Source organism: Pygocentrus nattereri, chromosome 20 (assembly GCF_015220715.1).
Source record: "Pygocentrus nattereri isolate fPygNat1 chromosome 20, fPygNat1.pri, whole genome shotgun sequence".
In the NCBI taxonomy this organism is placed as follows: Eukaryota; Metazoa; Chordata; class Actinopteri; order Characiformes; family Serrasalmidae; genus Pygocentrus; species Pygocentrus nattereri.
The window spans coordinates 7,893,654-7,908,993 of NC_051230.1; the positions used below are offsets into that span (position 1 = coordinate 7,893,654).

The following is a 15,340-nucleotide window of genomic DNA, read 5'->3' on the forward strand; positions in this document are numbered from 1 at the left end:
GTCTAAACACAGGGCTAATGCATCACTCTGTCTGCAATTCATTGTATGTGTTGGATGCAGCAGATACAGATTAGCCGGGAACAACATTGGAGTATCCCTTTAAATATGCTAGATGATTGCTCTGTCTGCCGTTTTTCTAAATCAGGTGTCAGCAGCATGCAGCTCCGGAGCCATATGCAGCTCTTTTACTGCCTTGTTGCGGCTCCACAGCAGAATTAGCTGTTTAGGTGAAAATAAAATAATCCTTCTTTGCAGTAAAATGAAGCTCTTCTGATCATTCAACAGACTTTTAACAATAAATGTACTTAAATGCTGGAGTTAATGTAGATTATAACTGCTTATTCACACTTTAACCCTGAAGATTAGTGTGCAGACTGCTGGTCACCATAGCAACGCAGACAACAGTGTCACCTAGCTAGTAGCTAATGAAACAGCAAAGAGACATTTTTAAGATGAATGTCGATAGTTTGGAGACACCTAAGGCTTTTTGCCTTTACAAGCACTCAGCTGGTTTCTGATGTTTAATCTGCCAGTTCCTTGTTCGAATTTTCCCCTTCCACCTTAAATGGTGTGGCAGGTACATTCTGGCACCTCCGGTACATTGCAACGGGAAGATTCGAAGCGACCTCAGCCTCATAAAAAGTCAAACACAGACATTTTACAAGAAACTGTTCTACTTTTATGTGAAAGTTTCCTGTCGGAGATGTGAGAAAAGCTATAGCTGAGCTAAAGCTTAAAGCAGAGCAAAATAGGTTTAGATCTGTGAAAAACAAAAGGTTTTCATATAAAACAAAACACTTTAATGTAATAAAATAGAGAAAGGTTTTCAAATAATTTTAAACAACAAAGAAATTACTATTTCTATCTCTTAGGTGCCGGAGCTGGCCGGTTTCTGGCTGATCTCCTTCCTCTTCCAACTGCCCATCCTACTCTTCTTCCTCAGTGATGAAGGGCTGATGATTCTGCCTCTGGAGCGGGCAGTGCACTCTTTATATCTGGCCTTTCTGCTGGGCGAAGTGTGCGCCTCCTTTGTGGCACTGCGGGTCATGACCCGAAAACTGGCCCTGCAGTTTCATCTCAGGCAGTTTGGCCTCCACGCTACAGACACGCTGTCCGTGTTTGGTGCCAGGAGTGTGTTACCCCTGTTACCTGTCAGAGACATCCAGCCACAGTGATGAGTGCGTTATGCGAAGGTGGGATAAAAAAAATACTTCCAAAAGATGGAAATCACTTGCCATATAAATAAGTTTTGTTATTTTATGTACAAAAACACATTATCTGCCCCAAGGGACTGTGGGTTGTGCTTTGGACCCCGGCAAGCAGATGAATCTGACGTTTGTGAGCATGTTGAAAGAGCATAATAGTCAAAACTTCACTAACTCTCTGTTTTTGACCTGAAAGATATGAAATCAAGACTGGTTGCTTTTCTGTATGTAAATTTTGATCTGCTGTGGCTCTCTGTGGTTGATACAGCTTTAAATAGAATTATGTTACGACAGATGTTTGGGGGGAAAAACATGCCTGAAATCCCGCCTTCTTCCAATCTAATGCCCTACAAATTCATACCCTCACCTTTTGTTCCCAGGATAAAGTTCACAACCTCCACCACCCCACCTCCCTCCGCTCCTCAGTCCTACATTAGTCCTACTACAGCTAATAAGAGGGGGTCTGGTCTGGCCTTCTAGCTACAGGCAGAAGCTGCCCAGAACTCCAGCAATGTTATTTGAGTTCTCCTCCCTCCTTCAACCAGTCTTCCCTCATACTACCACCACCATGTTGAAGGCATGGTCTGAACTCATAAATGCAGTGTAAACAGTAAAATGCAGAGTGGTGTGCTGGTGAGCGTATCTTCATTCAAAACAAAGGTTTCAAATTTTCTAATGGTGCATGACCCGATGCAGGACATCTGCTGTGCTGAGGTCTTTACTGTGCTGGAATGTAAATATAGTCTATTACTATCAAAGCAATTTAACCACCACTTTTGGGAAAACTTGCCTGCATATTTTGGTGAGGAGGTCAGTCCTACGATGTCAGATCCAGGATCAGCAGTCTTAGCTTGCACGTAGCAATATTCAGGTTTGGCTGCTTAACAACCACAAAAATTCAGAGGATACAGTCATATTCAGAGAGAAAACACAGACCCGACAAAATGTATCAAGTCTTAATTTACACATACGAGTGATTTATGAGACCACCAATCATTTTTTGAGTAGGGAAAAGGGCTTTGCCTCAGCTTTCTTCATATGGTAACAGCACTGACTACACAACGATGGCTTTAGAAGTCTGTGTCTGAAGTATTCATAGACAGCATCTCAGTGTTAATCACCTGACTGCAGTAGTGTTTCTAAGCAGTGTAATTCACCTCCTGGCCACATGGTGGTGCAGTAAGGCTGTGGCAATTACAAGCAGACCCCACAGCTAATAAACATTCGGGGGATGACTCATCAAGCCAGATCCCATGCGGCACACACACTGCGGTGGGGAATACCACTAGTCCCTGTTTTAATGAGGGAGAAATTTTCAGTGAGAGAATATTCTCAAAACAGTGTTGGCTTCACACCATTTATGCTTTCATTTACTTTATATTACAAAGTCTTTGTCAGATGTATAGCAGAGCAATGTAATATCACAGGGTTCCACTATATACCCTATAGGATTCATACATCACAGACACATCTTCTGCTTTTAAAGTGACAGAATTGTGATTGTTTCCCATGCTGAATGGAAACGGTGATGATATGAGAGCTGCCTGTCACACTTTACAATATGATAATAGTTTGTTGTGTCAGTTATTTCAGGTCTGTGATCAGAAATGTGTGTGATGTGTGTGTAACGTTTGCCAGAGAGAGAGAGAGAAACACATGGCACTGTCTTAATGCATACAGTAAACTCCGCTGAAGCTGATCTGAGTACAGCTGTCACAGATGGTGCTGCTGTCAGTGCACGCTTTAAAGGAACACTCTACCATTTTCCGACCTAATCTCTATCTCCTGCATCTGAGATGTAAACAGAGTCGTTCAGAGTGGATTGATGTGAAGTGTTCCTTTCTAGAGAAACGTACAGATATAGAACTGTCTGCAGTGGTGGTCATAGGAACCGGACCTCCAAAGCATTCAATGCCTTCCTCTCAGAAAAACTGAAGTGAAATGGATACAAATATGCTGGATAAGCTCCGAGACATTGAATGTGTACATGCACCCAATAATCCAATCACATTCAGATTTCTGCAGTTATCTGATTACTCAAAAGGTCATGTAAACAGCATATTCCAATCTAGGAATCCAATTAGGAAATCCGACAGGCTGGATTTTAGCTCAATAATCAGATTTCTCAGTGCATGTAAACTCTTACTCTGATTTCTTTCAGATTTCAGTCTGCGCATGTGTGGAAACAGACCAGAAATAAGTGAGCAGTGTTGCTGCGAGACGCAGCAGAACACTTTTGGAGCGACTCTGAAACCCAACACATGCTTGACGAATTGAGGAATTCAATATTCTTCACTTTCTAGATGATGCATGTCCATATTTTCAGGTGAAGTGACGATGTTTTTATAAAAAAGCCATGGCCTGAAGTTTGAGTTTACATTACTTTTATGTCACATCTTCTTCCTTGAGTTTATTGGATGGCTGCAAAGTAGAAATCTGATTACCGCCTCACTCATGTTGACCCAGACTTTGCCCATTATCTGATTACGCAGGTGCAACTAAGTGTTGATCATATTACTGACAGAATTGAACAAAAAAATGGTTTTCCACCATTATCAGATTATTAAGTGCATGTAAATGCAGTGTTTTATGAAGGTTTTGGACTAAAATGTAAGGTTTTTTTTATGTATTTATGGAAGAGTATATTCTTAAATTCTTTTAATTTTAATTTTTTTTCTTAATTCAGAGGAAAGGTGTAGGTTAACTGATTTTGCATAGTAAATAAAATGGCCATACTGGTGTTGTAGACACCACAACCCATGGTTCCTATCACCACCTCTGTAAAGAAATCTGATTTGGTACGTTTCTCTACAATGAATCCTTTTTTTAAATCACTTTGTTTGCTGTTTGTAAATGCACTATATACGACTTCACGACAGGCTTTATTTCTGCTGTTTGCACTAAAAAGTGATGCATTGAAGATTCTTGATTTAAACGTGTACGCATGAATAAAATACATCACCACTTTCAGTTTGCTGTGCGATGTACACGTCTGAGTCAAGCATGCACAATGAATCCCTTTGTTTTCGGCACAGAATCATCTTGTCTCTTCAGAGTGGCATGCATGCGGAGGTGAGCTCTGGCAGGCTGCAGCTGCTCCAGATGTTCTGCCATCTTTCATTTGCAGCAGCAACTGAATCACGACGAATGAAGAAGTCACACAGATCGCTTACTGAGTCAGCGGTGACAGCAAACAAGCATAGCAACATATTGCCATTTTCTGCTGTGTCCTCAGCTGAGGTGAAGGTGTTTCCTTGTTTAGAATGTGGGCTAATTCTGTGATTCCGAGCAGAACAGCGAGGCGCTCCTCCTCACCCTGCCGGCAAATCAGCAGCCGGAGGAATTTTATTATTTACACCTACACAGGAGCAGGAATTAGACTCAGGGGTCGTTTTATACTGTAGTCTGCCTGTCTGTCTGTCTGTCTCTCTCTCTCGCTCTCTCACTCTCTCTCTCTCTTCTATATTTTGCTCTGCCTCTTTTCTTCCCTTGTCAGTGTTTTTCTCGCTTTCTCTTTCTCTCTCATTTTCACTCTTTCTTATTTTATCTATCAAGCTCTCACTCTCTCTTTCTCTCTACTTCATTATTTACCTTTCTTTTACTTTCAATCAATCAATCTCTCTCTCTCTCTCTCTCTCTCTCTCTCTCGTCCTGATCTTTTCCTGTGATATTCCTGATCTTTTCCTCTATATCTGTCCTGATTGTTTCCTTTAATTTTCTGTACGCCTTTCACTCTTGCTCCATCTTTCTTTGTCTTTCTTTCTCATTCTTTCTATACCCTTCTCTCTCTCTCTCTCTCTCTCTCTCTCTCTCTCTCTCTCTCTCACACACACACATTTATTATCTCTGTTTTTTACTCTTTCCATCTTTTTTAACCTCTCCTTTTCTAGTCCCTACTCTCTTTGTGTTGCTCTCTCCCTCCCTCTTTCTTTTTAACTTTCTTTTTAACTTCGTCCCCTTTTCTTCTTCTTCTCTCCTCTCTCTCTGTTTCTCTCTCTCTCTCTCTCTCTCTCTCTCTCTCTCTCTCTATCTATCTATCTATCTCTATCTCACACACACACAGTCACTCTCTCATACACACACACCCTCTCTCTTCTCTCTTGCTCACTCCCTCTCTCTGTATACGTGTAATAAATCCTACCTAATTACAATATTAAAGCTCTCACAGCCTCTGGTTATGACTCCACAGAGGTTTTAATGAGCACTTTGGAGCCTTTCCTAAAACTGCTCCAGCACCTGAAAGGCCATGAGCCAGTGTGTCGCACTCTACTGAACTGCTGTAGGGAACAATGGGGGCGACAGGTGCTTTAGTGTTACATAACGGGGAAGAACTGGAACCATACAGAGCTGATGGGTGCTGGAACAGTAAAAGATCTATTTTTAACTTCTATAGCTACTTACAGTCCTGACGTTTGGAGTTCCTACTTACTGACCGCTTTATTAAAAACACCTACCTTGGAGATCCAGCTTGCCCCTGTAGTCCATTTGAGACTGTAGCCCAGTGTCAGTTATTCAGCCTGGTTCTGGTTAACTTTGGGCCTGTGTTTAGAATCTGACCAATAAGGAATGGTGTAGAGGGAGGCTGATAAATGGTGCAGAACAACACTAAGCTAGAGTGTTTGTACACGTGTATAGTGGGCCTATGAGGTAAGTGGAGCTCACGAAGTGGCAACTGAGAGGAAGTACAAGAGATATGTATTGTTATAATGAGCAGCCTGTATAATGAATGAACTAGACTGATGATAGAAGTGCCTTAAAAACTATATATGAAATCATCGCATCTTTCCAGCACCAGGCGAGATTTGAATTTACAAATACTGCACACTTCTAATAAAGCAATAAGCCATGAGAAGCTATGCATGAAAGTGATTTCACACAGGTAAAGGAATGTCAGTCACAACATGAAATATAATAAAATACACCAATGTTTAATAAGTAATTTAATTCATTATCAATAATACCCAGCAAGGTCGTTTCTTAATGGTAGGCCATGATTACCAAACCGCATAATAGCTTTTAATAAGTTGGATTCAACTCATTAGTAAAATGCCAGGTTTGGTTGATGTACTAGAGCAGAGAAATCACCACACTGTCCTGGACTCTGGCCCTCAGTTCCTCAAACTCCTCTGACTCCTCAGCCTTCAGATTTTTTGGTTTAAAACTGCTTTGGGGTGAATTTTTTGGGGTGGGCTGTTTTGAAGGTTATTTTTTCATTAGCTGGTGAATACAGAAGAATTTACATTACATTTACATTACATTACTGCTAAGAAGCTGAATATTGTGGCATCATTCAAAGGAAGAATCAGAGGGGGTGTGTTGCTGTGTCTAATCCAGCACAACACACACTAACAGACCATCACCACGTCAGTGTTACTGCAGTGCTGAGAATGATGCACCACCCAAATAGTACCTGCCCTGTGAGGGTCCATGGGGTCCTCACCACTGAAGAACAGGGTGAAAGGGGGTAACAAGGTATCAGAGAAACAGATGGACTACAGATGGACTAAAATGGACAATGAGCGTAGAAACAAGGGGGTGGTCATCATGTTATGCCTGATTGGGGGGTGTGTGTGTGTGTGTGTGTGTGTGTATGTGTGTGTGTATGTATATATAATGTACATATATATATATAAACTGTCTTCAAATCATCATAACAAGGAGGAAATGAATTACTCAAACAGAAATGACTCATCCGATGATGATGAGTAAGATAACTACCTGTGTATCTACATAACTTATGTTTATATAAAGGGCATATGCATAAAGTACAAAAAAAGACTGTCATACACTTAAAGATGGTTTGTCAAGAATTCTTTAATAAAGAAAATGGTTCAATATAGCAAAGCATCATTGGGCATAAGAATAAGGTGGGCAATAAGTAGTTAATGAGCGCACCCTTCAATGTCATGTCAACATTCAAATCTGATATGTCAAAAAAAAAAAAAGGCCTAGATTCATCTCTGTCAAAACTAAAACTGGTTTCAGATCGTCCACAGGCAGAAACCAATTTGCCCTGGATCGTTAAAAGATTAAAAAGGCTGTCACGGTGGGGGATGCCGATGTCTGTAGCATTTTTTTGCCGCCTTAAAGAAAGTTGAGTGTAATCATATTTCTGCCCTGTTCGCACTTATCTGACGAGTAAGTCATGGGGAGACCTCATCCGCCTTGGCCTCTCATGACCGCTGCTTAATGACTTTGCCCTTCGCTGGGCAGGAAGAGAGATAGAAGCTATGGGGAAGAGGAGAGGGCTGAGGAATGGAAGTGCACTCTGGAGACCAAGGCACAATCGAGACAGAGCCCTTCAAGACTTGGTCCTAGTGTGCTTGGAGCTGGAGGTGAATTAATAGCCCTGGAAAAGAGAGGCATGAAACAGCACTTTCACTGCAAACACACTGCTCCACTTGGGCCTCTGTACCACTCAGCTACAAACAAGCATTCAGCCCTGGATACTGGCCATGGCCAGCACTGAGAGTGTGTGCGTGCCGTAATTGTGATTGCAAGCAGTTCTGGAGTAATCTCTGATTTCTGGGACACTGATGGAGAAAGCTGTCCGTCTGAGTGTGCTACAAACGTCTGCTAGCCCTACAGCCGCCTTCATATACTGTGCAGGGCTCAGTGTACGATTGTCTGGAGGGAGCAACACGTATATACACTCACCGGCCACTTTATTAGGTACAGTAAAAGGTTGGACCCCTTTTGTCTTCAGACCTGCCTTAATTCTTCATGGCAGACTTTCAACATGGCAGACTTTTTGGTTGGTGATTTGAGTTACTGTTGCCTTTCTATCATCTCAAACCAGTCTGCCCATTCTCCTCTGACCTCTCACATCAACAAGGCATTTTTGTCCACACAACTGACCGCTCACTGGATATCTTCTCCTTTTCGGACCGTTCTCTGTAAACCCTAGAGATGGTTGTGTGTGAAAATCCCAGTAGATCAGCAGTTTCTGAAATACTCAGACCAGCCCGTCTGGCACCAACAGCCACGCCACGTTCAAAGTCCCTTAAATCCCCTTTCTTCCCCGTTCTGATGCTCGGCCTGCACTTCAGCAAGTTGTCTTGACCACCTCTACATGCCTAAATGCATTGAGTTGCGGTCGTGTGATTTGGCTGGTTAGCTATTTGCGTTAACAAGCAACTGAACAGGTTGGCTGGTGAGTGTGTGTGAGTGTGTGTATGTGTATGTGTGTATATATATATATATATATATATATATATATATATATATATATATAAATCACATCTTAGTGAACATGAACCAAATATTAATACAGCACTTTTAGATTTTAGATAGAGCCAACTGGATTTTTAAACTGACTCAAATGTAAGTATAATATAATATTTACAGTTGTATGCAAAAGTGATTTTAGATTATAAAATTATGAGTGAAAACCATGTGTAATGCACATTTTCTGTTTGTTTGATGTGTTTAACATACTGGAAAAATAATAAAATGTAAACTATAAAATGTACATTAACATTTGTGCAGGTCAGTTTTGTTTTCCTTCCATTATGTTAAATTCTGAAGCAGAGCATGATCCCCTCCCATCGGAAACTGCACCGCATGGCAGTTTTCCAACACGATAATGACCCAAACTCACCTCCAAGATGATGACTGACGTCCTGAAGGTAAAGGTGATGGACTGGCCAAGTACGTCTCCAGACCTAAACCTAATTGAGCACCTATAGGGCATCCTCAAGCGGAAGGAGGAGAGCAAGGTGTCTAACATCCACCAGCTCTGTGATGTCATCATGGAGGAGTGGAAGAGGATTCCAGTAGCAAGCTGTGCAGCTCTGGTGAATTCCATGCCCAAGAGGGTTAAAGCAGTGCTAGATAATAATGGTGGTCACACAAAATATTGACACTGAGCATAATTTGGGCATGTTCACTGTGAGGTGGACTCACTTGTGTTGAGAGTAATTTAGACATTAATGGCTGTGTTGAGTTATTTTCAGAGGACAGTAAATATTATTATTATTATTATTATTATTATTATTATTATTATTATATGAGAGAGAGAGAGAGAGAGAGAGAGAGAGAGAGAGAGAGAGAGAGAGAGAGAGAGAGAGAATATAAAATCAAATGTATAAACTAATTTTATTATGTTGCTATCACTCTACAACACAGATTTCACCTCATGTTTAGGAATTGTCAAAAATTAAGAATTGTTTGTGTGTGTGTGTGTGTGTGTGTGTGTGTGTTTTAATTTTAATGTAAAATGTGCTAATGTTTTGTTTGGAGTGGTCGTTTGTTGAAGATTAATAAATTCTCAACAGATTATCAGTAGCACATCAACAACATATCAGTGAAGTATCAGTAGTGAAGCATCTGAATACACTGAAGTAAATATCTTGTAGATGTTCTGTTGATACATTACTTACATTAAGTAGATGTGTTGTTAATACACCCAACACCTAACCTTCACCCTGGCCCTAATCCTAACCTCAACCCAAAACCTAATCCTAACCCTCACCCTGGCCCTAATCCCAACCTTAACCTCAACCCAAAGCCTAATCCTAACATTTATATGTTATTGACATGTTACTCAGAGTGTGTTGAGTGTTTATTTCATCTAAAAGAGCCACTCAAAATAAAGTGTCACCTAAAATGTTTATTTACTTGTTGGGTTTGCACAGGCTACATTCTCTGATTTATTTTATTTATTTATTTTTTTGTTTAAACCCTTAAAATTCCAGGTTTATTACAGATTAACCCTTATTATTTAGTACCTTCAATGCAAACTGGCTGAGCTATTTTAGGTTAAATCTATTCTTAAGTGGGCAAAAGGAACTTTAACTTGTATGGAATTCAGACAATTTGGCTCCTTTTGGATAGAATGGTGCCCATTTCATGTTTCCACCATTACTGGACGTGTAAAATATGATCCATCCGTCGGAAATGGGAAAGTGATGGATGTCATTGGATAGATGGCTTCATTATGTGTTGACACTTTGCTGATAGATTTTCCTTTGAGGACTGATTGCATCCTGCTCCACATGAGACTGATAGATGTTATCAGTGGTTGAAGAAATGCCATTGTTGTTGAGGCATCAGTTTATGCACAAAGGATTGGATGAGAAATGTGGAGGTCTTTCTCATTCCGTTGGTTGTTTTATCAAGAGGTAAATTTTGATAGCACATGAGGACAAGAACCTCTGTCTTGGAAGCTTTTAAAGCTGGATGGTAAAAAACAAATTAAACCTACATTGTAATATTTATGTCATGTCAAAGAAGTGGGCTTGATATTTTGAAAGCTATAATACTTTTGAGATATTCTACCAAGATGTGTGACAGTATAATGTTTATACAAGCAAGAGTTGTGATACTGATGAAAAAGCTTTATTATAATTAACCCCTTAAAATCACAGGCTTATCACAAACTAGGGCTTATTACTCAGTAACGACAGGGACTTCACTGCAAACTGGCTGAGCTATTCTTTGGTTCTAGAAGTGTGTAATAAAACTTTGGGCCTACCAGTGGGCTTTGGGCCATTTTAAGGGTTAATTAATTTTTCTGCCAGTGGAACTCAAGACCACTGTGTGAATGAATGCTTGGCACCCTACACTATACCAATAGGAGTCCTTGGGCAAGACTCCTAACACTACCTTCGCCTCCTTGTGTAAAAACTATCAAATTGTAAGTCACTCTGGATAAGAGCATCAGCCAAATGCCATAAATGTAAATGTAAATGAGTTTTATAAGTTTAATTATGCCACATATTTCCTTTCAAACAAAAAAAGTCATTGTATACAATTTTACTATGTATAAAATGCAATTTTAATGAATGTCAACATACACTTGTTGCGCATCCCATGCTACAACTATGGGCATTAATAGGGAATTACCCCACCATTGCACGTATAACAGCCTCCAGTCGACTAGGAAGGATTTCCAATTCAGTGTAAAGATATTCAGTGGGGTGAAGGTCAGGACTCTGTGCGGGCCTCGGGAGTTCCTCTACACCAGATTCATCAAACCATGTCTTTATTAACCTTGCATTGTACACAGTGGTACGGTCATGCTGGAACAAGAAAGTGTCTTCCCAAAACTGTTGTTGGAAGCTTATAAAATGTCTCTATATGCTGTAACTTTAACTTCACCCATCACTGGAACTAAGGTGTTCAAACCCTGAAAAACAGCTCCAGACCATTATCCCTCCTCCACCAAACTTTAGTATTGAAACTATGCATTCTGGTAGGTAGTGTTCTCCTGGTATTAACCAAACCCAGACTCATCAATCAGACTACCAGATAACACATCACTCCTGAGGACACATTTCCCCTGCTCCAGAGTCCAGTGGGGGTGTGCTGTACAGCACTCCAGCCAACAACTGACATTGCACATAGTCATCTTAGGCTTATGTGCAGTTGCTCAGCCACTAAAACCAATTTCATGAAGCTCCCAGTGCACAGTTCTTCCAGAGGTAGTTTGGAACTGTGTAGTGAGTGATGCAACTGAGGATAGATGATTTTTACAGGCTTCAGCAATCGGTGAGACTGACTCTGTGAGTTTGCAGGGGCTGCAGCTTTGTGGCCGAGCTGTTGTTGCTCCTGGATGCTTCTATTTCACAATAATAGCACTTTCAGTTGACCAAGGCAGATCCTGAAGGACAGAAATGTCACCAACTGACTTGCAGCAAATGTGACAGGACAGTGAGCTCTTCAATATGGCCAGTGCTTGTCTACAGAGATTGCATCACTGTGTGTTTTATTTTATTCACCTGTTAGAAATGCGTGTGGCTGAAACACCTGAACTCAATATTTAGGAGGGGTGTCCACATACTTTTGGCTATATAGTATATTTTCAGGATCAGTTTACAACTCATTTAGAACTCAATTGAAACTCAGAAGCAGCATGTTACTGTGTCAAATTTCTGAAGCAAGGTTCATTAAAACAGCCAATCAGAATGCAGATAAATCTACTATATGATGATATCAACTAAATGATTTCTATATAATGATTTCTATATAATCATTTCTATATAATCAAATAAAGTTGTGTGAAAGTTTCACCATGTAAAAAGCCTAAGACTGAAACTAACAGTTTCCCATCAGAATCCAATTTTAGCTCAAATTTAGAGCCCATTTCGCGACTGCACTGTGTGTCCTCCATCTGAAATTACAGCAAAGCAATGCAGAGCTGTTTTCCTTCCGACCCCGGCAGACTTCATTTTTTTTAGCATGAGAAGCATTTGGTCTCATTCATCTTGCTGTATAGCCATGCCCTCACTGGATGGCCCTCAATTTAGCGAATCACATTTTCAATTTGCTTGACCGTCTGTGTTGGTGGGGGGTGAATACTGAACAAAGCCACTACAGGTGGTGGAAATGCTGCTTGGGACATTGATGAATATGGCTCAGCAGAGGTACGTCTTTAATCTGGGGCTTTTGTGACAGCAGCTAGCGCCTGGCCTGTTAGCGAGCTAGCGCTGCCACTAATGACTTAAGCTTCGGTGTGGATCCGAGTTTAATACAGGGCTGCACTCCAATTTCACGACAGGATGAGGTTTGCGTACAGGGATTTTGCTCAGCTCCCATTAAAAGTTTACTCAGTGATGCCGGGTAGGCTTATTTGTTACAGGCAACAGGGAATAGATCCATTTGGATGTGGAACGAGGGCCTGGTAGGAGAGCTGGAAGCAGTTAATGAAGGAACGCGTTTCAATGCGATGCGGCTGGTGGTAGTAAAACTAATTATGGAGGCCCAGAAAAAGCATTTAAAAAAATTCATATATTCATGTACACATGATCAAAGCTGAAACATGTCACTTTCATTCGGTACCGTTTTCATTCATAGACGGCATTAAAACAACATATTTACCATAAGCAAATTACATTTTCCATTAACCAGCCTTTCACTTGTTGTTGGTAGACCAGAAAAATCATCTGTCCATGTGTGCTTGTAGTCTAAGCTGTAACAAACTATATTTGACACCAGTATGTTTGTATTTGAAATGTTCAGTAGAGATCACTCATTCAGTCTCAAATTGGAAAAAGCCATTCCATGTTTCACTATAGAGCAAGTGTAGATGGACTGTTTGCCTGGAGGGAATTCAGTCTTTCTTTTCTCTGCTGGTTGTCTCCTGGGAAAACCAAGGCTGGAATTATAAGTGATGGAGAGCTCTGTTGGGCGAGTACATTTATTTTTCATATGTAAGGTGAATTGAGGCTGTTTGGCATGCTCTTTCCATATATAAGTATATAAGTAGAGATATCTATCAATGTGTGTGTGTGTGTGTGTGTGTGTACATATATATATATATACTGTCTATATATATATGCTGTCTGAACAAAATGTATCTCCATTTTTGTTGATTTTTAGTTTGTACATACTTTGAAAATGCCTGTTGCCCTTTTACATTGTGCCTGAATTTCATGATGAATGGACTAAACAAAATGGCCAAAAAAATCATTTAAAAAACTTGGTTCTATTAACTTACATTAAAAGTTATGTATGCATGGAAATATAAGGTATATCATTGCTGTCAGAACAAAACAAGTTCAGTCTCGAGACCATAAACTGGTGGCCTTGGTCTCAACCTCATTTGGACTAAGCCTTGTCTCAGTCTCACACTAAGGTGGACTCAAAAATTGTTGCTGAGAACAGCAGAGTTGCGATACCTCCGTCTGAGGTAACTGGAAATTTACTCATGAATATCAACATAAACAGAATCAAACAGTGCTTTCTCTACATTAGGAGTTGCCAAACTTTTGCACATGCATTCAACTACTCAAACTGAACTTGATCAACTACAGAAAATTGTCTTTTTCTGACAAATCATCTTTTTCTTCTTAAAAAAAAAAACATTGCAGACTAAATAAAAGCTCAGTGCTAAATGTTTTTACATTAGAAATTTGACTCTAATGCAGCAAAATCTCTAATTTAGGAAGAAAGAAGAACAGAAGAGATTTAGCTACCTTTAATGCTTAATACTTATATAATGTAAGACAATAAGCCTTTTTAAAGAAATGCAAGAAGACAGAGTTTCAGCAAGATGTTTTCAGGTTTCACAAAGTTTTATAAACTTTTCCCACAGGCACTGAGCCCGGGCCGGAGTGGGCCCCTTTCTCAGCCTGGGAGTTTCATGCCCAAACCCAGCCCACTTTTTCCAAGGAGGAGGAATTTGAATAAATGAAACAGCAGCTAGCTCTTACAATGCCTTTTTATTGGGTGTAAGTTCAGGTATCTGTTGGTAAGTTAACAGAAAACACTTCACTTAAACATGTTTAATTCAAATTTAAATCAGATAAAGATTCAAAAGGTAAAACATGTGATAAAGATGAAAATGTATTTACCTTTGTACAGGAGCAATAAGTTGAAATGAAAATAATTTGAAATTAAAATTGCATTTTTCTTCCCAACAGAAAGGTGCCCTATTGTTAGGTTTACACTAAACTTCTAAGTAGCTTCACTACACCCATATTTAGTAGGTTACCTACAACATCAAAAGCCTACTGAGCAGTGCACTGGTTTCTGCAACCTTATTAATAAGATAGACATGAGAATTTCCTTCTCTGTGTACATTAACATGAAGGCCTACAAGAATTCCTGAGACAGTGAGCGTCGTAGCCTATTTTTCACACATTTTAATGCAGAGAAGCTCCACTCGCTTGCAACCTGAGAGCTTGAAAGGGTCAACAGAAACTTATATGCCAGCCCAATTATATGGAAAGCATCTGTAAGGAGGTTATTCTATGAGAGGATCAGATAAACACAGATGGCACAGTTTTTGCAAGAAGAGCAGGTCCTACTCTCAAGTTGAAACTCTGGTTCCATATATGACAGCCCACAATCCTCCTCAATTGTTTGTGTCACCTCTCTTCCTGTCCTGACAATGCAATTATCCTCCAGACAAGACTTTTTCAATCTCTATCACTGGGATGCCAGGCTATACAGCTCTCCATGCAATGTATAAACAGTTGCTCTGTCATCAAACCTCAATAGACACTTGCTAATCTCTTGGAGTGCTGTATTGAGGAGTCCATTTGGCCTTACCTCCAGAAAACTTTTAGGGTCAAGGCAAGCAAAATCTGAGGCAAGCTTTGCATTGGCTGAAAACCTCTTATCTATGTTGCCAGCAACAGTGTCCAGAATTACATTATGGACCATGACCTCAAATGTAGCATCAGGTTCAT

General features: G+C 40.2%; 1 protein-coding gene across 2 annotated transcripts in view; it reads left to right on the top strand.

Moving 5' to 3' along the window:
• zgc:112294 (transmembrane protein 17A) overlaps nt 1-1,183 on the top strand; it is a 5,429-nt gene extending 4,246 nt beyond the window's left edge. For both annotated transcript variants that reach the window (XM_017724832.2, XM_037531327.1), the window contains one exon: nt 873-1,183. In XM_017724832.2, the coding sequence (XP_017580321.1) occupies nt 873-1,175 (303 nt within the window). In that variant the 3' untranslated portion in view covers nt 1,176-1,183. The remainder of the gene's footprint in view (nt 1-872) is intronic.
• The last annotated feature ends 14,157 nt before the right edge of the window (nt 1,184-15,340 follow it).